Source organism: Falco peregrinus, chromosome 1 (genome assembly GCF_023634155.1).
Source record: "Falco peregrinus isolate bFalPer1 chromosome 1, bFalPer1.pri, whole genome shotgun sequence".
NCBI lineage: Eukaryota > Metazoa > Chordata > Aves > Falconiformes > Falconidae > Falco > Falco peregrinus.
In genome coordinates, this window is record NC_073721.1 from 5237614 (window position 1) to 5262436 (window position 24823).

A 24823-nucleotide genomic window follows, 5' to 3' on the forward strand; every position below is an offset into this window, starting at 1 on the left:
GTGCCTTTGTTGACATCTGCGGAATGAGAGTATTTCTTCTCTCTCAACCTTTGGCTGTCTTATCTATTTAGGGAACAAATTCTCAAGCCAGAATCATTTCTTACAACGCATCTGTGCAGCGCTGAGAACAAGGCAATTGTTGTCTTTGTTGCATTGTTGTCGCTGCAGAACAGCAGTGGTTTGCAGAAAATACAAGCAGAGAAAAAGCAACCCTTTCTTAATGTAATTATTAGAAACTCTTTGGCATAAGCGATTAAATTATTGTTTCATTTTTACTTGATGCTACCTTGCTCAGTTTTTACCAAAATACAGTGGGTTTCTGTAAGTGGGGAATTGATTCAAATACACAATTACATGCTACCCTGGCACACAAGAGTTGTTTAGTGCCAGCTGATGGTGAAGCTGCGAGCTTAAACTCCAGCTATCACACTAAGACTGATATACACAAAATATTTATATAGCCAGTAAGAACTGGGTACTCTGCTTTATTAGCCTTATACAAATTCAGAAATGCCTATGGAATGACTACACACACTGCATTTAGGAGGTATGGCGGTCTGGTTTAAGAGGACAGCTCTGAAGAGCTTTCTCCCAGCTGGAGCTCCCCAGCACCCAGAGGCTCCGGTGTGCCAGGTCACACGGACAGGGTGAGCTGGTGGGCACGGGCAGAGTCAAAGCCGAAACAAGTCTGTCTGTCCATGGTAGTGTGGGCCACGGAGCACAATAAAAGCCTGTGCAAGAATTTAAAAGTTTTATATTAAAAGGATTCCGTACCTCACTTACAAAGAATGCTGGTTTGCTGCAAGAGGAGCAACGCTGTGTGAATGGATGCTCAGAGACCAGTTTAGCCGCGTAAGCACTGCAAGTACCATCAGCACCGACTCACCTTCCCTGCCCAACGACGGAGCCAGTTAAACCCACACCGCTCCCGGCAGATACCTGTCTAACCTGTGCTGGAGAAATTCCACAGATGGAGATGCTGTAGTTTCCCCAGGCCACTCATTCCTGGGCTTAACCATCCCTACACTTAGAAAGTTTTTCCTAATGTCTACACTAATCTCTGCTGCAATTTAAGCTCATTACGCCTCGTCCCAGCCCCAGTGGACATGGAGAACAGTTTATTCCCTTCTACTTTGCAGGTAATCACAGGAGACTCTGAAGACCTATTACATCCCCCATGTCGCTATCATACGTTAGCACATTCGTATGTGCTTTCATGCTATAGGAAAATGTATGGTATGGTCAAAAACCGCTGCACATACAGCCTTATGAAATAAGACTTATTTCACAGAAAATGCCTTTAGCATATTAGTTATAAGAAAATCTGGGCGAGTCCTCTATTTGACTTTTCCTTGCTAAATTCTACCTACCTAAACGTATTACAAAGTATCACTTAAATACTATTTTGAACAAAGAAGCCTGACACATTTCAGAGCAAATGTCACATTGCTGGAGGACTAGAAGTTGTATCAGTTGCATATTGACTAAGAAATTACTAGCGTTGTGGTTATGATTATACTAAACAACATAAAAGCAGCTAATGGTGTAATCACCAGAACAGATGTCTGCTAGTCAAAAGAAATAGGTTCTGCTCCAGACCGCTAATACCAATCACGGACAGTGGACGTGTCATTTAGGCCAACATTTGCAAGAGTATCCCATGGTAGAAACACCCAGCGTGGGCATCCATCTTTAACAGCTGCACCAGCTGAATTACTGCTAAATTTAGCGCCTACATGACTCCAACTACAGAATATCCTTAATTTTCAAGGCAGTAAGAACTACCGGACACTTAGAAAAGCGTGAGGCTGTTAAGGAAGATAGAGCTAGCAATACCTACACAGCTTTGTAAAGGTCATTCTCGACGACATCGCCTCAGTCTCTGTGCAGTGCTCGGAGCAGGGACCAGTTTTGCTCCGGAAAACGCCTAAAGGACACGTCTTTTTTAACACACATTTATTATAACTGCAGCAGCAGCACAAAACATCACATCCGAGATGCAGCAGAGCTCCAGACCTGTATGCAGTAACCATACACTGATTATCTTGAAGTACTGGCCAACACAAAAAAAAAAAAAAAATACACTTACCAGCGGGCTTTTGTAACATTCGGGGCACAGATGCCACTTGGCTTTTAATACCACGGTGTTATGAGGCTCTTGTGAGAGACAACCCACGACATTTTTCCCTGTGAGCAGTCAACAGTGATTGATGACTCTATTAGAATGACAGCTATGACTCCATGTTTTCTGCATGGCCCTGAACACCGTCCAAAACTCAATGACTTTAAGGAGCTTTTTTAGATCTCAATTCCTCTGATCAAGAGTCGGTATATTGTCTTTGTTCAGCTGCTTGTTATACAGGTCAGAAAAGGCTCATTTTGTGATTTCTCCATCTTACGAACCTCTGCCTTGACCTGCATTTCTGAAAGAGCACTAATAAAAGATTAATCTTGTAAAAGAAATATCCCTACTCCAACTGCATATATCCATACTTAACATATGGTCAGGGCTATGGCTGTGTCCAACTAACATTTTTCTTCTACTCTGTTATGCCCAGTTGTCTCACCATCTTCCATGGACGCTTGTTTCAAGCATTTACATAAAACACTGATGCATCACAAGGTGTTTTCCTACTGTTTTTAAGCCAAAAGAGAACTAGTAAGTCCAATCCGTTTCCTCCTACACATCTTGGGCTTTGTGGACCTTTGTCCACTGAAGCGTGCCAATCTCCGTGCATCAAGCATTAATAGGGTTGGTTTTCCCCGATACCTGCCACTGAAGAGCTGCACAGGTGGCAACATTTCCAGGCTACATGTCTACTTTATTAAGCAAGCTTTGGAATGCCCTTAATTCTTTCTTTGTTTTCCTCTAAGTTCTCTAGCTCTTATTTTATTTTGCTCCCCACAGTTTACCCCCATAAAGCATCTTCTCCCCATTTCACATGCTCCTTTCTCCACATCATCACTAAGTCACCTTTTTATTAGTTCCGCCCTATTTCTGCCTTCACACATAATTTATTTGGACCCATCCTCTCTTCAGGTCTCTTCTCCACAAGCAGGGTCACTGTTGTGCTTTCAGGTAACAATTTATTTACGGGCTCAATCCTGTATTTTGTAATATTATACACTCTCAGCTGAGAAGAGATGAAGAAACAACAGATATAGTGTAGGTTTGCTCTGCAAATAGATACATATTTACACCTGCCCAAACACACACATTGTGGTATGGGATCCTGGAAAGCTTGACTGTGTTCTTAACACAAAGTCTGCTGTTTCAGCCTACAGTTATCCCCCGGACTAGGGATTCATCTCACTGTTTCTTTGCTAATCATTCTCACAGAAACCTTCGGTTCCCATGGTTAGGCCCCAGAGTTTATGTGTCAATGCATTCCTCAAACAAAAATATTGAAATACCCATCCACCAATGTGCAATCACTTCCTAAGCTGACATCAAAAACTGAACCTTTGCTCAACATCAGTCATGTACCCCCGATGCAAAAAAGCCAACTAAAAGTGGAAGGAGAAGGGATGATGCATGTCTATCAGAACAGAGGCTCAATGCTACTGCAGAGAGGGCACTGTTCATATTTTAAGTTGGGAAGATCTTTATTTTTTCCAAACCCATCAAAAACTGTTAATATTATCAAAGAATCTATAACTAGCTCCTGACAAACTATAAAATATTCCACATACAACTCATTTACTATGTCTGGTAACAGCTCAAGATCATTAGCTTTCCGCACACACAGAACCCAGCTTCCTCTCCATCACCACCTTCTTTGGAATGATCGGTTACTATTTTGGTTGTCAGCAAGTTTGTTTCCTTAAAGGTAATAAAGTACTCCCACTGGCTACACAGGCACTGATAACTCAGAAGAAAAGAAGTTGGAAATAAAGTATGAATCCAATCACCACTCCAAAATACCCACACCACAAAATCATCTTTGATAAGCCTCACAGGAGTTTTGTTCTGCCCCTCCTTACTATTAACTACAAAGTGAATACCTAATACTTAAGCACTCCCCAAACACTTGATACAAGCTACTATTAAGAGAGCAGCCTGACACTCTGTTCTGCAAACAGAGCTGGATGAGAGAGCTTTTATTGGTGGTACTAATCAGAAAGCATTTATCTTTATTTCCACAAACCAGTCAGGAATGTGCAACATTGAATATGTTCTTTTTAGCAGAAAATGGATTTGCAGGTTTAGTCTCTCAAATAGATCTACACTCCTGTTTAGAACACACACACAGTGTCCAAGTTGTTTTTCTAATACTACTTTCCCAAGACATTTTTAATTTGTCCAACTTCAAGCATCTTCTCACACCCACCCCCCACTCCAAAATCCTCAAGAGGCTGGCATAGAATCTGATCAGACTTCTCACCAGTTGGCAATATGGCAAACAAGATGTTCAAGAAACAATGTATTTCCATGGGATTTTGTGGCCAGAATGACACTTCCCTCTGGGGAAACCTCCTTTTCTACTTGTGTTACTCCAACTCTGAGCTACCAGGGCAGATCTGCAGCCTTGGGACAGACCACTCAGCCACAGGCTGAAACACTACATTTGCTCCTCTCTATCCTCAGTTCTTCCCACGTATCATTAATTTTAGACTTTTATGCAGTACGCGCAAAAAAAAAACCCACACAATGTGCCACATGTTCCAAGTTCTTTCCTCCAGAAACAAGGATTCTCCAGTAACAATCAAGTCACCGAGATAAACAAACCCACCTAATACAACTTTAGGTTTTCACAGTCCTGTGAAAACATTGCCTGTAGAGCCAACATCCCTGGGTAATAAAGAAACTACCAGTTCATCTCACTGGAAAATGAAGCTTCAGAAGTATTCCATCAGGAAGACCTAGAATTTGATTTCTTGCAGCTTCAAGGTTTGGTCTTAACAATTTGTTTCACAAACAGAAAAGGCTGTTACACAAAGTGGGGTTTTTTTCCAAAAAACCTATGGATATTTATTGAAGAATGAGACCACCACTGGAAGTTTTCATAATTGGATACTACAAAATATGGTAAGTTTTTATAAAGGACTACAGGACTGAACTAACGCAGCTAAGACAGCAGATACAGTTTCACTAACACTATAAGCAGGAAAGTAATGACAGATTAAGGCATTACATACTACAATATACAAACAAGTATTTCTTAGTGGAAAGCAACATCAGTTCAAAGATTGTTCTTCTCACTTCTATTTCATCTAGTCTTGGTAGAAGCAGGTGGGCACCTCTTGTAGAGAAAAAAAGTATCACCAAGAGTCTAAGTAGACCTGAAATAAATAAACGGTATCTCAGCAAGCAATATTTACAGTAATCATAAGCACATAAAACATTCAACATCCTATAAAAGCAGAAATATGTAGAAAGATTGCTTTCACTTGTACCAAGATACAATATATAATTATCTAGCGATCAAAAAGCTGATCTTGCCAAGTTTCCTTTATATAATATGGCACCATTTTCATGCATTTAAGAATGCATTCTGCAGAAATGCTGATTCAAATTAATATGCAAAAAGACCACTATGAAACAACTATTAGTCTTCTGTCTTAAGTAACTTATTTTTAGAATAAACCAGAGATGACTTGCACTACTGTAACATTAAAACATACACATCATTCTTAGTACCCTAAGGATGGCACAAGCAACTTGTAAATGTCAGAAGAGCATATAAACCTTGTTAATGTTTTCAGAAATTCATTTAAAGATAGAAACATGTCCAAAAAGATGCCTGTCTAAATGCATTGCAATTACGTTACAATTATTTTCCAAATACACAGATACGGTCTGTCTTTTCTCAGCTCATTACTGACTCAATTTGCCCTTCTGGGATCAATTGTTTGCTAATAAATAATTGTTTACAGTCACAAAATGATATTAAGGAGTATTCTTATTAGTTTTCCTTCTACAGCCTAATAAGATTCAAAACTAGCTGATTCCCAAGAGTCTAACCTTAACCTTGCTGTGTTTAACAGCCCAGGAAATGATGAACCATCTGTTTCAGAAAATAATGGAGGGCCAAGAGGAAATATTGCTTAATTGTAGATTAACCTCCTCATACGGCAGAATGAAGCATCTACAGAATTAGCAACCATAACTAGCAATGAACAAAAATTACTGAAAGCAGCTCTTACTACTACAAGACCAATAGCAGCATGTATTCTTTTATCACCTTTTTTCTTTTTAAACCCTCCCAAATGTATTTAACAAGTACAACCTGATTTTAAAAATAAATTTGAATTATCATCTTTGGAAATTTTTTTTTCACTTGAGGAAGCCCCAGAAATAGTTCTGGTTTTATTTTTCCATGACTATCAAAATTATTTTAAAACAAACATCTTCAGATGAGAGATGGTGTACTTACTCTTCTGTAACTCCCACCTCACATCGCCACAGCGATAAAACAGCGGCTCTGAAGCCGCACACAAGTCACTTGAGGGGGAAAGGTCTTGAGGTTTTAAACTCAAGAACTTTGATCACTCGTAAGTGTCTATCTACATAGCCACTTAAATACTGGACAAGGGAGGCAACCAGATAAAGTGTAAGACAGTTTGAGTACTAGAAGAAAAAATTAGCAATGACAAACCACAGGAATCTGAAAATAAGAACAGCAGCTCCTGTGCTACCATAATTAAGAGTAGTGCAATTCTGCACCATGACAGCAATTTTTCTATGTAACATTTATGCCAAAGTGAGCTTAACAGAACCCTTTTACCTTCATCAATCAGTTTGCCCCATTTTGACAGCAACGATGATAGAAAAGAGTGTTATCAGAGGGCTGCAGCAAACTCCAATACGCAGGAACCAGGAAAGCTTTTCCTTGATTTTACAGAACCCTCTTAGAACAGTATCTAGATTCACTTCTGACCATGACAGCTGGGTGCACACTCAGTGTGTAAAGATTTCATTAATTCTAAGTTTTAAATATCCAAATACAGTAACATTTACTCAAATGAATCACTCTTGAATTCTTCACTTAATTCCTGAAGCAATGAGCTAGCAATAACTCCACACCTTCATATAATAGCACCTATTCAAACAGGGTAAGAGTTTGACATTCTTCTCCTACTAAACAACTAAGCACAATTTTATCCATCAGACGTCTATCAAGCTACGGATATTGAAAGCTTGGGCGAACAAGATAAAATCAAAACCAACCCTCTGTCAAGCTGCACTATCTACTGGCATCAATAATGCTATTCATGAATTTAGGAAAATTAATAAATCTCAGGATGAATGCTCAGAAAGTCTCAAATACAGGTGAAGCATACTCACTTAGGTTTTGTTTCTGCATCTGTCACTTGGCGAATATAGATACCATCTTCAGGATGTTCAATGTCATCCATTTCATACATATATGAAGAAGCTATTGCAAGGGTAGTTCCATCATTGCTGAAGGCAAGTGATGCTATGCTTGTGGGATACCGGTGGAACTGACAGAGCCGCTTTTTATTAAATGGATCCCAAATATTCACAAATCCATCGGAACCTCCTGAAAATTAATTTTTAAAAACTGTCTGTAAGTTATAATTGGGAGAACAGTAAGAACTGAAAAGACACAGCAAAGGAAAAAAAAAAGAAGCAAAAGAGAAAATTACCTGGAATAACTTCGTCAGTAAAAACACAGGGTTATAGAGAGTTGCATAATTCAGTAAAGAACACAGTATTTCCCAAAATCTTGTTAAAGCAATTAACTCTCTGCATCAAATAATTTTAAAAATCTTGCTCACCACAAGAAATAAGATTAAAATGCTTAAAAAGTAAGGGCATACAAAGTAAAGGCTGACCTGTTTAAATAAAAATTAAAGGAAGTGATGCAACCATTAACAAAAAATTGAGGATCTACTCTACCTGTAGCAAATGTGTTGTGGACATTATGGAAAGAAATAGCATTAACTGGATAAATCTGCTCGATGTTGTTTTCCTTCAAACGGTGACATTTGAATGCGTATTTCTTCTTCTGGATTTCTGGACTGGGATCCAAATACTCTACTGCAACACGACCTTCAATAGAACTTAAAACATAACCCTACCAAGAAAGGTTTGCGTTACAGATTTTAGAAGTTTACAACTGGCGAAGAGATTGCAATACAATTTATCTTACACCTCTCTAAATTCAAATAAATTAAATGTAAACAGTCAAACTGCGTACAACCAGAAATCATTTGTTATCACAGATCTGTGGCAGCATCAATAAAATCTACTTCTAAGAAGTAATGCAGAAAATAGCTTTGAGAGAGATCTCATTGCACCATGGTTTTAAGCCGACTGTGAGACTCTTCATTACCCCTGCAGGTCCAAACACAAGTTGATTTGGGGAAAAAAGTGCTAAGAGTTAAAAACCCTTGTTACAGGCCTACCTATCCCCCAGGGCCCAAATATCTGAAATATTAGAGATACTCACATAACTATTTCGTTTCAGAATTGCAGGAAAATTAGTTCAGAGCTTTATACTAGCAACTAAACACTCAAGCCGAAATAGTATTTTCAGTGAAACTTGATTATACATGGTGTTCACTTACCCAGTTAATTACAGTCCCGACTTACAGCAACCTGAGATGCTTTTGTTATAACTTTTGAGTTAAGTCCATAATAGATCTTTTCAGAAATAGGATTGTAATGATATCTAGCTATAGCAAGGTTCTTTAAAATCCATAATACAATACAATCTGGAAGATCAGCTTGTTTTACTATAACTAGAACTGAAAATGGACAAAGCGTTCATGCCTGTTCAAGAAAAAAGTAACTAGGTCTCACAATTCCTGTACTATCACTACGTACATGGGAAAATTCCCTTCCAAATTAGTTTGTCAGAAAAAGCTAATCTTCTTGCTTTACTTCAGAAAGAGAAATACCACAGATATACTACGTTAACCTACACAGAACAGCTATATGATCATCCAAATTGTACAATTCCCCCTAGGTAATGTATCATAGGTTCTTGAGTGCTTGACACAGTTAAAAAAAAAATATATATAAACGACATTCATATAGTTTTAATCCTGCCCCTGTACACAGTCTGTTGAAGAATCTAGAGCTGCAATGCATAAAGGCTGCTGAGCCTGAATCTGCCTTCCTCTTTTCTACTGCAACTTGGGGGTGGGGGGTGTTCTTTTGTTTTGTTTTTTAATTACATGTCAGCATTATGATGCAGTAAATTTAAAAAAAAAAAAAAAAGGAGACAAAAAAGTGAGAAAAAAAGTGAAAACATAATATGCTAGTAAGTCAGTGGGAAACATTCCTGAGCTGCACTATTAAAAGAGTTAACCTGGAACACGAAGCCTCAACACCACTTTTTCCCCTCTCCCAGAGTCTGATTACAAGACTTTGAAGATAAGAATTTTTTTAAAAATTAAAGATGCAGAAAATTTGAAAAGTAAGCCATCATTTTTCCTGAAGAACATTCAGCAGAAATATAATTACAGATATTGCTCCCATACCTGTTTATTTGGAAATGCTCTGATACAGCGGGTTTGGTATTTCAGACTTGATTCTCTTCGTTGCTGAACATAACCCATATTCCGCAAATCCCACACCAGCACTCTCCGACCTGCCGTCCCCACGATTAGTCTATCTCCAGACACAGAAAGCGTGTACACCTTAAAATAGTTAATTATAACAACACTTATTAGCCTGGATATCTGCTGTTCTTTGTAGAAAATAAAATGTCAGCAATATGCAAGAAGAAAACTGGTGACATATACAATAAAGTCTAAGCAGTTGCGTGCAGCTGGTTAGTGGTAAGACACTGACACACCATTTCAAAAGCTCACCCTTAATTCTGTACCCTAGCACATAGCGGGGGGGGTGGTGGGGTGGGGTGGAAGTCAAGCCTAATGCAGTCCCATGCTGTTTATAACCACTTTAGGAAAAAGTTTAATATGCATATGCACTTGTGCAATTCTAAATTTGAAGTACATTTGTTCAGTTTCTAGTCTCCAGATCTCCGTGATATCTAAATAATCTTCCACATGTGAGATTTCTTCCTTTTGTTTGTATTACCCATGTTTGAAATGCTACGCATGTACAGAAGTACTCTGTAATTCAAAAGGGAAATCAGTATTATTCAAGTTTTCCTCAAATTATTCCAAGCATTAAATGCATTTGATATTTCAAGGCAAGAGGAAAACAGATACAAAGTAATAGGGCAGGGCGGGAAGGGCACGGATATTGGAATTCATCTTTGCTTGGTATGCACAGTTTGCATTCCACACTATCAAATCCTAATTCTGCAGTTTAGTCCTACGATACAGCATCACACATTCTCAGTTTTCCTCCATCTGGTAACCATGTTTTTGTTTTTAAACAGAATACTTCAAGCTGAGCTTCATGTTAATACAGTGAAATAAACTGCCAAGAAATCATTAAAAAAAAACCAAAAATAGTACTTCATATACTTTAATAAAAACAAGTGAAATTGAAGGAAACAATATGCTTGACATCACTAAAAAAAAAAAAAAAAGAGACTATGGCTTAGAATTTCAACTCTACTCCAAAAATTGGCTCAGAGGTTCTAATTTTTGACAAATTCCTCATGAAAATATTCAGCATATAAATCATTCTGTTTCCAGCTATTAGCTGGGATTCAGTTAATCTGGAAATATGTTTTAAAAAAAGAAAAAGAAAAAGAGGTTTAGTCAAAAACTCCATGCTAGCAAATTAGAGTTGTTGATACGCAAGCAAGATGGAATCCAGCTACCTATAGCTGTGCTGTCACTGAGCTGCGAACAAGAACAGACTGTAAGAGTGAGCTTTCAAAAAGTGATCTAATGCAACTAAATACACAGGAAACATATTGCCTGAATACACCTCAGATCAAGAATCACAAGTGTAAGAGATCTGGTATCTTGCCAGAAGAATTCAATTTACTTTTGGCACATGCTTGTACAATTTCACTCGAGCACCTAGCTTCACTTTCTGGTTCTCTGATAAAGCGCAGTAAAGCTCTTTGGCTCTGCTAAGACTGCACTGAAATAGCAGACAAAACTTTCTCTTTATTTGCTATAAACGTTTCTGAAGAAATTATGTTTTCAAAAAGTTTACTTCTAATAAAAAAATCTAAGCGAACAGGTGTGTATGTGTCTGGGTATATGTGTACATATAGAAAAAAAACTGCCTTTAACCAATCCAAATTCACTCAGCATACATTCTTGCTCTAAAACGTGATTATTAAACTTCCCTCTTCAGATGGGAAACCTCTTAAATGTTCACACAGGAGTTACCCAAAATTCCTGATGACCCCAACTGCCAAATTCCACTTACATATAACAAGAAAACTTTAATCCAACAGCAGTTACACATTTTAGCAAGACATTTTTTAAAATCTCCCTTTGTTACAGATGTAACAAACTATCCAAAAATATTAACATTATATAAAATGTGTTCGTATACATGTATGGAAACAAAGGCAAAAGAAACATTAAGTATCTTAAATCTTCTTTACAAACTGATGTCACACCTGTGAAGTAAGTATTCTTTCTACACCATACAATCATAAATCAAATGAAACCATTGTCATGCAGTTGAGTAGATGTACACATTTATCAAAGGCGGTATTAAAAAATGACATAATGAACCTTGCTGAACCAATAAGCAGCTTGATTCACTGTGGCTGTCCATTATATGATATTTTGTCAGCAATTTATCACAGTTCTTTACATGCTACGTACACCTATAAATCACAACTAGAAATAACGCAATTACTTTATTCTGAACAAAGGTCTTACCAGAAGTACATTCAGCTATGTTGGAACAAAAATGGTAGCTATTTAGATGTAATAGGAAATGTAATGATGGCTCATAATTAAGACTTTACAATATGATGTGACAGAGCTAAACTAAATTTAGAAAAAGGTATAGGCAAAAAAATATTCATATGCAAAATTATCCAGCAACCCAGCCTGGGTTTAGGAGTCTATGAAAAAAAACAGAAGTTACAGTTCTGTAATTCTTTCAGTGACACCACTGTAAGCAGTATAAAGATTAACACACCATATAACCATTAGAAAAAGCTTAAGACATAACATCTTTATTTCTCTTGGTTTCTCCTTAGCACAAAGGATTTTAGTATTAGGAGAATGTTCGAGTTTACTAGGCATTAGTGCAACAACAGGTGAATTACAATACAAGCAATTCTGTTCAATCTTTTTATACAAGTGAAAAAATACTATTTCAGGCAACACAAATGCCCTCCTACTGTATCTCCACACACATTTCAAGACAACCAGACCCTTGTTGCTTTGAAAAAAAACCTGCCAGGATCCGATACCTCTAAGAACCTTAATTGTAATATGCACTATCAACTTCCTTAAACCAATTATTTTTAGCAACTTCATCAATTTCACGTGCTGGTTTTGTTAGGTTTTCCTTCCTCCAGTTTGTTTTAAATTATAAGATTTTGGTCCACCACAAGCAGTAAGAATTAAATTATGTTCTCCTATTGATGAAAGCTTGAAGCCTTAACCTAAAAATCACAATGTATTTGAGTACCAATATATTAAAACGCAACATTTTCACAGCTTAAAAACTATTAAACATAACTTTCTAAATTCAATTCAGTTTAAGACAGTGTCCTATATGGTCATGTTTAACCAGTCACTGGATGTATTATTTAACACATCACCTGGATTACAGCATCCAATACATACCTTTTCAGGTTGAGAGAAGGTTCCTGCATTACAAGGAGTTCTGGGATCCCACAGTTTAACTGTTTGATCCCAACTTCCAGTCACCATGACATTCACTTCTGGGCAATACTCAACACACCTGATAGGAGCATCATGGGCACCAACAAGGTTTTCTGTAAGAAAGTACAATATATTGTAACTTTACTGGCTCTACAAACAGTCAGGATGTGTAGAATAAAGAATAAAAAGAAGGACACACTACTGCAGTATGAACACGCTATTTTCTGACATTCCCACATGTGTATTGATATGCTTGGAGTCCCATTAAGGACAGTTCAGTCTTCAGAAGCGTAACTTTTTCTAAAATCAGAATTGTTAAATTTAAACTTATGCCTCCTGAGATTATGAAAGGAAGTTAAGAATTTCAGGCAGCCATAGAGATATCTTCAGAGGTACAAAAAGTGTTCAGTATCCAGGGGTATCACCACCTTTGCTGCAGACACTAATACAGAAAGCCACTTAGGCTTGTCTGTATTAACATTATGACAGAAGAAAGGAATTTGTATTACATGTTCTTAAAAATACTCGCATAAACACTTCTAGAAAGTCATCTACAACAGAATTATTTGACCTTTTTCATACTATTACTGTGCACACAAGTTTGTCAAGTCCTGGCTATTGACTGGTTCTGGGGACCACATTTATCTCAGGCTGAGATCTGCTTTTCTCTTTAACAAACACACAAAAAAAAAGTTAAGACAAGCTAGATCCATATTTTGCACCAATGTGGCCATGATGACTGACAAACTAGAAGTTTTATATACATTCTGCCATATGTGTGAAGGATCATTCTAAATATGTCTAAACCACAAATCTTTGAAAAACAGCAAGCTCAGTTTTAGTTCAGCTTCGCTAATTCCCCCTACCTGAGACACAGTAACCTATGGCAGGGCAGTATTATCAGAAATCCAAATCAAGGCATCCTACAACAAGCACCCACCAAACTTTCTGACAAACTGCCAAACATTTGCATGCTTTTAGGTGGCACTTACTAGGGCCACCAGTTATTCTGCTAGATAAAGGCACATATGATGTGAACCTCAGTCAGTGTGATGAATATATAGCTATTTCCTTTCCTTCCATTTTCACGTCAAAATAAGTAAATAAAAAAGAAACACACAATTAAAATACGTCAATGACTACTCATCACAGAAAACATTTAAATCCTCAGATTGGCAGGAATAGATTCAGCCCTTCTGTTAATGGCATTACAGCACAATCTTCAGCTACACAACAACGTACACTGCCTTGTTCTGCATCTCAGTGATCAGAAAGGGCTTCACAGCAAAGGAGACTGCTGAACACCAACACTGACAACTTAAATCAATAGAGGTTTATAATTAGCATCTACAAACAGCTACTACTTAAAGCAAATATCCCCCACCTAAAAAACTTAAAACCTACTCTGTTCATGTAAGTATAGAAATCTGAAGCTTAGGCCAGTTGTTGAGTCCACTTACACAATTCCATCTGCTTACCTTGGTCCGTGTTTAAATCATGCATTTTCAATTGCTGATCTAAGCCCCCACTCCAGGCATGGGTAGGATCCTATAAAACAAAAAATTTCACTTTATGACATGCATTAAGTTTCCCTGGCTGCTATACATTTAATCTCCTAGGCTCACAACAACAGACTTGCTTTCAAGAGTTTTGGGAAGATGAGAATTAAGAGACAGGAGTTAAGATCTGGCCCAGATTAAACAGGCAATTGGCAGAAGCTTCAACACATTAAGTAAAGCACTTTGAGCTGTAGGATTTTTTTTTTTAATTTAGAACTAAAAAAAATATTTTTTAAAACGCAGTTAGAGGCTATACCAAATCAATCCCATTTCCCTAACAACAAAGGACATAATACTGTTTTTCAAATGACTGCCAACCTAAGCCAGTTCCATCTAACTGAAGTGTAATCCTTCTAAAACTACTGTAGAAGCTAGATACCATTTGAGAACCTGTGTGTTGATCCACAGTATGATACTAGTTATGTGCCAAAATGTTCAGTGACAAAAAAAAAGCAGCACAAAATTTAAATGCTTCCTTAAAGCATTCAGTAACACATCAAGATCAAGTCACTGGAGGACATGTGAGAATACAATGAAAACAAAACAAAAAAAAGATGCTAAATGAAACCCTCTACTTCATAGATTATAGCAAAAAAACCAAACTTAATAAATAATTAAATAAACCAACCAACCAATAAACTTAAACCGTTCAGAAGCATTTTTCAAATCTAAGGCACTAAAAACACAGAAATCAAGTATCTGGTAAATGGCTCACTTGGAATAACGCCATGTTTCCAAAACAACCCAACATGAGAAGATTAATTGGCTATGGACATTTATTGTGAATATGATATCTAACCATATACTACCAGTACAACTATTTGTAAGAAACACACACACTATTTACCATACCATTGCAGAAACAGCACAAGCCAGCCCAAATTCCTTTTACCTACCATTTCTGGTAGAAATCAATTACTTGTGTGCCTGTACCCTTTGCAGGAAATACCTGTATTTAGGACTAGAACAACAGTCATTAACGGAAGACGAACTGGCAGAAGCAAGCTTTTTTTTTTTTTAACCTGGATTTCAAGTAGTATTTCACTATCCCTTTAATTCAGGGGCTGACAACTTCTCATGGACCTTGGCCACTATACTTATATAACATAATAAAAAAAACAGAAAACACCTCACACTTACATAAAAAGCACAGTCAAGGACAGCTCCTGAATGTTGATATTTGAGTCTCATTGTGTTAGCAGGAACATCATAGAGCCGGACAGTTGTGTCCCAAGATGAAACAAGCAGAAACTGAGATGTATTTGGACTAAACTTTACCGATGAAATACCATCATCTGGAGTTTGATTTAGTTTGAATTCATTTGATCCCGTCATCTGAAGAAAAGACAGCAACACATAGGTATAATTTTAGTAACAACAACAACATAAGCCTAGCAAGTTGACTAGTTAACTGATCCATCTTAAAAGTAACTTAAGAGCAAACCTGAAAAGTTTACCACCTTTTACACAGATGATGTTCAGAACACCCAGATTTCTGACACACTCTCTAGAATTCAAGATAGTAATCCCTGGCCAAAACCTCAAATTCCTCCCCCTACAGAGAGCTTTTAAAATTAAGTATCAAATATAACATGGAATACACAGTACAAAAAGTTTTATTCTTGTCATCTATAAACATAGATATTGTTACTTACAGATATATTTTCCCCAACTCTAATGTGTGGATGTATTTTTTAATCTAAATATTTGTAGTTACTATGAGCATCAAGAAGTTAATTAAAAAACACACGCAGGCAGAAAGAAATCCAATTTGAAAACTCGAAAAAAAGTGTTGATTTCTTCCTGATTTGGTGTGACTGTCATACTTCCAAGAATTGCAGTTGGAAAATCTTTCAAGCAGTTCTGGGCTCTCTGCAGCTTTCCTGTCCTTAGGCTTCCGTAAGTGCTATAAAACATTTCCAATGAAACAGCTTTAAGATTTTTTTCTCCCCCTCTTAGGAGTCTAAAGAAGGTCAGATGAAAAAAGAAAGTTATGCCCTGTGGGATATTGGGACGTAGAGCAAACATGTAAATGTGATGTGATTACAAAAAACAAATATAAACAATTCAATGACAGATCAATGACTCTGTAACAGCAGCACTCATTTCACAGAACTAGTTACCTATATATACAAGAATTCAAAGGAGAGCTGACGCCATGAACATCAAATTTCCACTGGGAAAACAGTGCAGACCTGTTTTCTGCTCTGAAAGAAGAAACTGTTCACTATACGTACACCAACAAGACCACCAAAACTTTAAGGCTTCAGGAAGGTTTAACAGCACATTTCCTTTACGCTAAAAGGACAGAGAAGTAAATTAGCTCAGATTTTCTGTAAAACTACCACTCCTAGATCTGTATGTACAACTGCACAGGTTAAGCTTAGACCTCTGAGAATAAATCTAGAAAGAATGAGCAGATGAACTAGGACAAAGTTCAAACTTAGTGCACAATTATTCTAGTTCAGCACTTATCAGTTACTAAATCATCAAACTGTACAATGTGAGTGCCACACATTTTTACACTAGAAAAATTTCTTAAGTGGGAGCTTTGGTAGCTGTTCTGTAAGATGTTGTTTTAAATAAAAAAAACACTGTAAACACAAAGTGCTATTTCTGCCTTTTAAACATGAAGTGAGAAAAAAATTGTCCGAATAGGAAATAAAAGCTTCTTTCTTAACCGCTTCTTTCAGCTCTGCTCTGGGAATACTCGGGCAAAAGACAAGCAGGATTGAGTATTTGCCATGCATATTTCTACATGAATACTATAGAGAATTCAGCAACACCTTTATCACAATTTAAACAGTGACATGTATCCCAGCAAGTATTTCAGATGGACATACAAAGATACAAAATCTAAAAGAATTCCAAACAACTACAACAATTACAGTGGACATCTTAATTGCCTTGTCTACCTCCAGCAGAAAACCTCAAACAACAAAAATAAGGATTTGAGGCACGTGGTACAACAGTTACTAACCAGCCCAAAAGCAATCAACTAGCAGCACTCCAGCAAAGTTAGTTACATCAAAAATATTGAAGGATCTCCCAAAGGTATTTTTTGTGGAGAAAAATGGATGAAGTATCAGAATTAAAATATATCCTACCTTTTACGTATGTTACAAAAAAAACCACAACTCACAAAGAGCTCTCTCTACACATTTTCACAAATGCAACCAGGATTGCCAAACAACAGCGATTGTTGTGCCCACCACAGACAACAAAATCCTATTAAAATGTTCAAGCAGCACAAGGGATTAACTCATAAATAAGACATTATAGGGGAGACACACGGTGCTGATACTGCAATGCTGACTTCACTAAAAGGGTACACTTCCGCAATTCCATCATTCCCAAAAGCTCTTTTTTACTGAGCAGATAAGAAATCAGTGCTTTTATAGTTCCTCTTAACACAGCACGCTCTATCATTCAGCTATATGGTAAGCGTTACCCAAACAAAGCAAGCCGCTTTGCTGAAAGCGTCAGATGTAGAATGTAAGAATACATTAAAAGTACCGTCTTCATATTGGACGAGTTCCTCTGCTGCCCCACACAACGCCAAGGAAGAGCTTTCTTACTGCAGCAGCAGCGGATTACTGAGGCACGGCGGCGTCAGCGGCACGATCGCTCTCGCAGCCCAGTCCTGGAGAATCCCGTCGGGATGCGGGAGATGCTGCTGGCTGCGGCAGGAAGGGAAGAGAGTGAGACAAGGGCCCGAACGCCGAAGGAGGGCGGAGAGGCTCCGGCACCCGCAGCCCCACCGGGGCACGGACGCCAAGCCGGGGCGCCCCGGAGGAGGGCGGGGCGGCGGCAGAGGCCGCGGCGTCCGGGGCGGCGGAGGTGAAGCATCAGCCACAAGCCCAGGCCAGAGGAGGCCGTCCCCAGGCCGCGGAGCCCGCTTCGCCTCAGCGCTGCCCCGCGACGCAGCCCCGGCCGCACCACACAAGCCGCCGCGCCGCCCCACGTACAAGGCCCTGGCCCTGACCCCGGCCCCAGCCCCGGTCCCGGTCCGGCGGGGAGCCCGGCCTCACCTCAGCGCTCCGCCCTGCCCGCGCCTCCGGCCTGCCCGACACCCGCCGCCGCCCGCGCGCACGCGCCCCCCCGTTCGCCCCGCTATTGGCCGGTTCGAAAAGGCGGAACTGTGCGTCCCGGCGTGCCCCGCGCGCCCGCCGCTCCCGGCGCGCCACCGCGGGGCATGCCGGGACGTGTAGTCCGCCGCTCCCGGCGCGGTGGGAGGGGCTCGGGCAGCCGCCTCTTCCCGTCGCTCCCGTTATCATCAGCGGCTGCTAACGGCGGTTCCTGGGCGGCGGCGGCGTTGCGGCCCCCCCGTGGGAGCCACCGGCGTCCCGCGGGAGGGGCTGCGGCGGCCTCCCGCCCGCCCCAGGCTGCCCGGGGCCGCGGTGGGGGCGCCGTCCGACTCGCCCCTCACGGGGGGCGGTGGCAGTGGGCCCGGGCCCCGGCGGGTCCCCGCCAGGCCGTAGCTCCAGGCCCGTGCCGCGGGGGTAGGGCCAGGGACCCCTGCGCTGCGATAACGTTCATGGGCAAACCCGAAACACCGGTTATTCCCGCTGAAGCGGAGCCCGGAAGGCGGAGCGGCGGCACGGGCGGCCGGGGGCCGGTGCTCCCCGGGGCAGCGGGGCTGGGCTCACCCCGGCCTGGCGCTACCGCTGGGCCAGGGCAGCCGCGGCTGCAAAGGGGCTGCGCGGCGTGCGGCACACGGTTGGCGCCGGGAGGGCTGTCCCTTCCCACGCGTGGCGGATCACCTTATTTGTCCCTTCGGATCTTTTATTTCTCTTTGGTTTATTTTCGTTTTCACTGCTACGTGAACGCTCTCTCGTTATTGCTGCTGGGAGCACCCCCGGCGCTCGGTACGGGCGGTAGCGGCCCGTAAAAAAAAAAACAAAAAAAATTGTTTTGTGTGTGTGTGCCTGTGAAGGATTGACTCCGTCCTCCGTGGGGAGGCAGCCGTGGGCGCCCCGGGGCGAGGAGAGGAGCCGCTGGGCGCCGGGGCCGGTCACCGGGGGCTGCGAGCCCACTGCCTGTCACCGCGGCTTTTAGCAAAATACTCCGTAAATCAGAAAAACCGTCCCCGTTTCCGAAACCGCTTCTGAGCGTTTGAGAACGGCCCTTCATCCTCCAACCGAGCGCGGGGGACCGAGCTCACGCCGGCCCCGCGGGGCCACCGGCAGGGCTACAGGCAGGCCCGCCCGGGATTCCCGGCAGGGAACGAAAGAAGGAGCAGGAGGCAGAACGAAGCGAACCCTCGGTGTTACACGTCGTTTTCGCTCTCTCCTGCATCGATCCCGGGCGCCGCGGGCCCTCCGGCTCCCCGACAGGCCCAGCCCGGCTGCCGGGTACCCCCCGGGCCCGGGGTACCCCCCGGGCAGGGCAGGGCAGAGCATCCCGGTGCGAACACGCGATCGAGCTGGCAAATTTACAAACGAGGCTTAAAACGTTTTATTTTTTTTTCTTTCTTTCTTTAAAAATATTTACAGATCTGAAATAATGCTTTTTTAATTTTTTTTTTTTCAAGTGGCAGGATAGCAGGAGGGGGTGGGGGGTGCCCCCGGCGCCCCGGGCTCTCCGTTTGCCCGTCCCTCCCATCAGTTTCGTTCCTCCGTCCCCGCGGCGGAGGCGGGCCGAGCCCCCGCACCGAGCCCCCGAGCCGGCCCCGGCCCCGACGGGGCGGCCGCGGGGAGGGGAGTGCGGCAGCTCAGTAGTCGATCTTATTGTAGAGGTTGTAGAGCGGTAAGGCCGAGAGGTTGCTGCCGGGGTAGTAGAGAGGGGCGGGGAAGGCGATGGACCGGGGCACCGGCACTCGGAGGAGGGAATTGTCTCTGAACACCAGCGGCATCCCCACCAGAGTCTGCGCCGAGGCGTGGGCCATGTTGGCCGCCTCCAGCTCGGCCGAGAGCTGCCGTTTCCACTTGTTCCTGCGGTTCTGGAACCAGGTCTTCACCTGGGTCTCGGTGAGCTGCAGGCTGGAGGCCAGGCAGGCCCGCTCCGAGCTGCTCAGGTAGCGCTTCATGTCGAAGGTGGACTCCAGCTGATAGACCTGGCTGCGGCTGAACACCGTGCGCGTCTTCTTCTTGGCGGCGCCGGCCTGCCGGTCCCCGCCGTCGCGCTGGCGGTCCCCGCAGGAGGGCGAAGCGGGTCCCAGCGGCTTCTCCTTCTCCTCCTTACAGTCCTGCTGGGGGGGCGAGAGGAAGGGCCCCCGCTCCCCGCTGCCCGCCGCCGCCGCTCCGCTCCCCTTGGCGCTGCCTGCAACAGAGCGACAGCGCGGGGGTCGCACGGCGGCCGGCACCGGCACCCCCGACGGCCGAGCCCCCCCGCCCCGGCTGTGCGAAGCACCGAGGCGAGGCCCCCCGGGCAGGCCCCCTTCGCCTCCGTTCCCGGTGGAAGACATCATCGACGCCGGGGGAGGCCATCCGCTTCTGAGCTATCCCTGTCCCTCCATCGGGTGGATGGACGGACGGACGGACGGACAGGTGGGTGTGCACGCCTCGGTGAAGGCACCCGAGTACCAGGCCGGGGCTGCCTTCCTATCCGACACGAGCCGGCAGTATTTTACTTTATAGCATTTCATTTCACAGACCGTTTAGTTAGAATTAATGCTAAAAAATAAACATCTTCCTTCCCCTTGCCCGAGCGCTGTAAATAAGCGGTATCTAAGAAAACGAGCGTTTCCCATCTCATCGCGCCCCTTCGAGAGAATCAGCCCCTGGTGGGGTGGGGAGGACAAAAAAAAAAAAAAAAACAAACCAAAAAAAAAAGCCAGCCACCCTATTTCCTTCCTCCCCGATTCAGCCACGGACGGCGCAAATACGCGCTGCCCCAACAGCAGGGAGGGTGCGACATGCCCCCCCCCCGGTGGGGGCAGGGCCGGGGCCGAGCCCTTCGCGGCCCTTCCCGGCGGGCCCCGTCCGCCCCATCCCATGCCGCCCGGTGCCGGTACTCACCGAGACAGGTGAAGCTGAGGGGCTGGTGCTTGTGGCACGTCTCGGCGGGGCCCTGCGCCTCGGGGCAGAAGCAGCCGCGGTGTTTCCAGCTCTCCTCCGGCTCCTCGTCCTCCGAGGAGAGGGAGAGGGTCCGGCCGCGGGCGGGCCAGGCGGTCGCCCTGCCGCCGGCCTCCCGGGGGGGCTCGGCGCTGCCGCTGCCCAGGATGGACTGGATGGTGAAACTGGAGATGGGAGCAGCCGCTGGACAGCACTTGCTCGGGTCTTCTTTGCTGCTCATCCTGGGTTCATAAGAAAGCAGAGGAGGGAAGCTCTCGCTTTAGAGGGGCTCGGGGGACCGGGGTGTGCGGGGGGGGGGCCGGGAGCCGTCGGGGGGTTTGTTTTGGGGGGTGTTTTCGGCGTGCCGCTGCCGGCTCTCCCCGCGCCTGCCCAGGCGGACTGCATGCTCCTTCCCCCGCGTCCCTATTGATCTGCGGGCGGCGGGCGGCGGGGCTTCATTTGCATGGAGGTGGCCTCCGCCGCGCCAATCACGGCGGCGGCGGCCACGGAAAGTTTGGAAACCCGCGGGGGTCCCGGGGAAGGGGGGGGGGGGGGCCGCAGCGGCCGGCAGGTACCGGGGCCGGGGGGAACCCCCACGGGGTGCTCCCCGCGGTTCCAGGGGCTCCTCTGACCCCGCGGCCCCGGGGGAGGGATGCTGAGCGGCCGCCGTGCCGCCTCGCCCTCCGCCTCGACGGGGAGGGGGGGGGGGGCGGGGGGAAGAGGGACGTGAGCTGAATTCCTTATGCTGACCGGGGAGTGGGGGGTGTTGGGATAAACAGCTCGTGCATATCCGGGGATCTTTCCCCCTCTGCTCATCAGAGGAGGGAAAAACAACTGTTAGGTGTTTCACTGGGAAAACCTGCGAGAAACGGGGTTTTGCGCTGCGCTGCAGCCGGTAACAAATGTCTCGCGAAACGCCTCCTGCGCTTCCTTCAGCGCCTGCAAGGCGCGGGGAGCGGCGCGGGCACGGACGGGACGTGCTGCCGCATTTCCCGAGAAACTTTGTCGGGAGTCGGGGTTCTTCCCCTCGGGGGGAATAAATCTCAGCGATCGCGGCTCTTCCCCCGCCACCCCGCCCTTGGAAGGGGAGACCCGCGGGCGGCAGCCGGTGGCCGGGCTGCGGCAGCAGCCGCTGGGTCACACCCGCCCCCAAGGGACCTGGGGGGCAAGGGGCCAAGAGCAGGAACCCCACCGGGGTCCTCCACCTTGCCGGGAGCGCACGGAGCCGCGGCTGGGCCCGAGGGACACCCCAGCCCCGCCTTGGCCGGGGCCTGGAGCCCCCTTCACCCGGGCCTGCCCCGGAGAGGCGAGGCGGGGGCCGAGCCCCGACGGCTGCTTGGGGCGGTGGACTGGGGCCGCCCTCTCCCGGCGCCCGCTTCCCCGGGAAGCCGCAGAAAGGAGCCCCGGTAACGGGGCCGGTGTGGGAGGCATCACCCGCTCACCGCTGCCCTGGGTGCCCCCCGCTCCCCCTGCCCCCCCCCCACCCGCTCCGCCTCCACTTCCCCGCTGCCGCGGCTCCAAGGGGGTGTATCCCCACCCCGGCCCTCCTCCCGGTGGGGCCACCCGTGCCCGTGCCCGTGCCCGTGGGCTGTCCCCCAGCCCGCTGCCAGCCCCCGCTGGGCGCCGGCGGCTGCGCCCCGGCCACGCCTGGAAATATCGTTGATGGGTAAAGACGGGGCGAGTTGTGCGGCTGGTTGGGCCAGTAGCCCCGCAGCCCACGGGCCGGGGGGCAACAGCTCCGGGAAAACAGCACCTGGGGGCGGCTGCAGCCCTGGGGTACGCCTGGAGAGGCAGCCCGCGGAGGGGAGCGAGTGGCAAGCTCGGAAATCCCGATGTTTTTCATCGCATTCGTACCCAGGTGCAGTACCCTTGGCCTTGCCAGGGGTCCGGCACCGGGTGTTTAACCCCGGGTTGCCCGCGCGGCGTGGGGCAGGGGTCCCACCGGCGCCCGCCGCCCGGCTCCAGCTGTTGATTCCCCCCCTCCCCGGTGCGGTCGTTCCCCCTCTCCAGAAATACACGTACACACACACACACCCCCAAAAAAAAAAATCGGGAAAAACAAAGAATGAGATGGAAATATACAAATCAATAGAGACAAATGTCAAGACGTTTTAAAATGACATTTTCATTAACTCCGAGTCACCATATTATGTCTGGTATATTGAATAAAGTACTTATAATATAATTAGGTATAGCGAGATGACGACTGTTACCCAGACCAGCGGCATAATCTTTAACTACTTAACTACTTGATAGACTCATTAATGGACTAATTGATTAGGAAAAGTGTTCCAGCTCCTCCTCTCCCTGTGAGGGGCAGGTGCTGTCCTGTTTTACCACATTAACCTTTTCAGTGCTTTTCAACAGGGTCGCGACACATTACAAATGGTCAGCTTTAATCATGATGTCAGCTCATTAACCCGGAAAGACCCCGCACTGAAATACAATTTAAGAAATCGTCCTTCATCGTGCTCTGCCGCCCGGCTGGCCCCGCATCCAGGCCCCAGCACCCCTCCCGCGGGCAGGCGGTGGGGCAAGGGGGCTCCGGGGAAGAGCCGTCGAGGGGACCAGCCCGGGCTGAGGAGAGCCCCTGGGGGCTGCCAGCCGTCGGCTCCTTGGCGGGGACGGGCCCGGAGCAGGGAGGGAGAGCGACCGAGGAGCAGCCCCGTTCCCCCGGCAGCCCCGCGACGTGACCCCGCGGTGGCACTGCTGGCCTCCAGCTGCCGCCCGGGCCGGCGCTCCTTCCCCTCGAAGCCCACCGGCAGAACGGTGTGCCCCCGGGGCGGCTCCCCACCCCCACGGAGGGGGTCCTGCCCCTGAGAGCCGCGCCGGTGGCCGCGGCCGGGCCGAGGGGACGCTCCCGGGGAGGGGAGCTGGATGCGGACCGGGGCGGGATGCGCAAGCGCTGCGGGCAAACATGAGCTCTGCCCGGCCACGGCGAGAAAACGACCGAATTTCCCTGAAATGAATATTTCGGGCGAAACTTGGAAAACGGTCGCTCCGCTCGGGAGGGAGGGAAACCGAGGCGGCTTCTGCGGGATGCTCGCCCGGGAGCGAGCCGGCGGGAGGGGAGAACCGGCGGGCCGGAGCGGCCCAGCCACGCTCTCATTACCATCCGATCAAATATTCATCAGGGCAGGGGCTGGCGGCCACGTGAAGGGTTTTGCGTGGGGGCAACCCGCGCCTGGCTGCTGCCCCCCCCTCCCCCCGCCTCCCGCAGCCCGTCCCGTCGGGGCACAGATGATCAAACGCCGCGGCAAAGATAAACTTTGAAAGACAGAGCGAACGCTTAAAGTTTAGATCTCCAGATTATTACAATGCTCGATATTAAAGTGGCCCTGAGCAAGCTTTCAAAGGGAGCCTAATAAAAATTGATCTCCGCGGCTTTTGCAGCACTCGGAAAATAGGCTTGTTGAGCGGCCGTAATATCGGGAGAAGGTTCCCTCTGAAATGACAGATGAAGTCATAAACAAGTTTGATCTTGGAATCAAGCTTCGATAAATATTAAACACAGTCCCCTTTACACGTGTGGATTATGATATATGGCGCGTCCAAACTTTAAAATAAGGA

General features: G+C 45.6%; 2 protein-coding genes across 3 annotated transcripts; both read right to left on the minus strand.

Moving 5' to 3' along the window:
• Positions 1-4946: 4946 nt before the first annotated feature.
• BUB3 (BUB3 mitotic checkpoint protein) lies at positions 4947-18435 on the minus strand. Of its 2 annotated transcripts, XM_055814086.1 has the most exons (9): positions 18290-18435; positions 17775-17938; positions 15399-15593; positions 14178-14247; positions 12661-12812; positions 9454-9612; positions 7865-8042; positions 7289-7505; positions 4947-5283 (listed from the first exon to the last, which is right to left on the minus strand). In XM_055814086.1, the coding sequence occupies exons 2-9, from the start codon at positions 17781-17783 to the stop codon at positions 5274-5276; spliced, it is 990 nt and encodes a 329-aa protein (XP_055670061.1). In that variant the 5' UTR covers positions 17784-17938; positions 18290-18435; the 3' UTR covers positions 4947-5273. The 2 variants fall into 2 exon arrangements, with proteins under 2 accessions (XP_055670061.1, XP_055670069.1); XM_055814094.1 differs by lacking the exon at positions 4947-5283 and having other exon boundaries at positions 7285-7505.
• Positions 18436-19772: 1337 nt separating this feature from the next.
• Positions 19773-21784, minus strand: HMX2 (H6 family homeobox 2). Its single transcript, XM_055814106.1, has 2 exons — positions 21218-21784; positions 19773-20519 (listed from the first exon to the last, which is right to left on the minus strand). Exons 1-2 carry the CDS (start codon positions 21492-21494, stop codon positions 19972-19974), a joined length of 825 nt encoding a protein of 274 aa, XP_055670081.1. The 5' UTR covers positions 21495-21784; the 3' UTR covers positions 19773-19971.
• Between the last annotated feature and the right edge of the window lie 3039 nt (positions 21785-24823).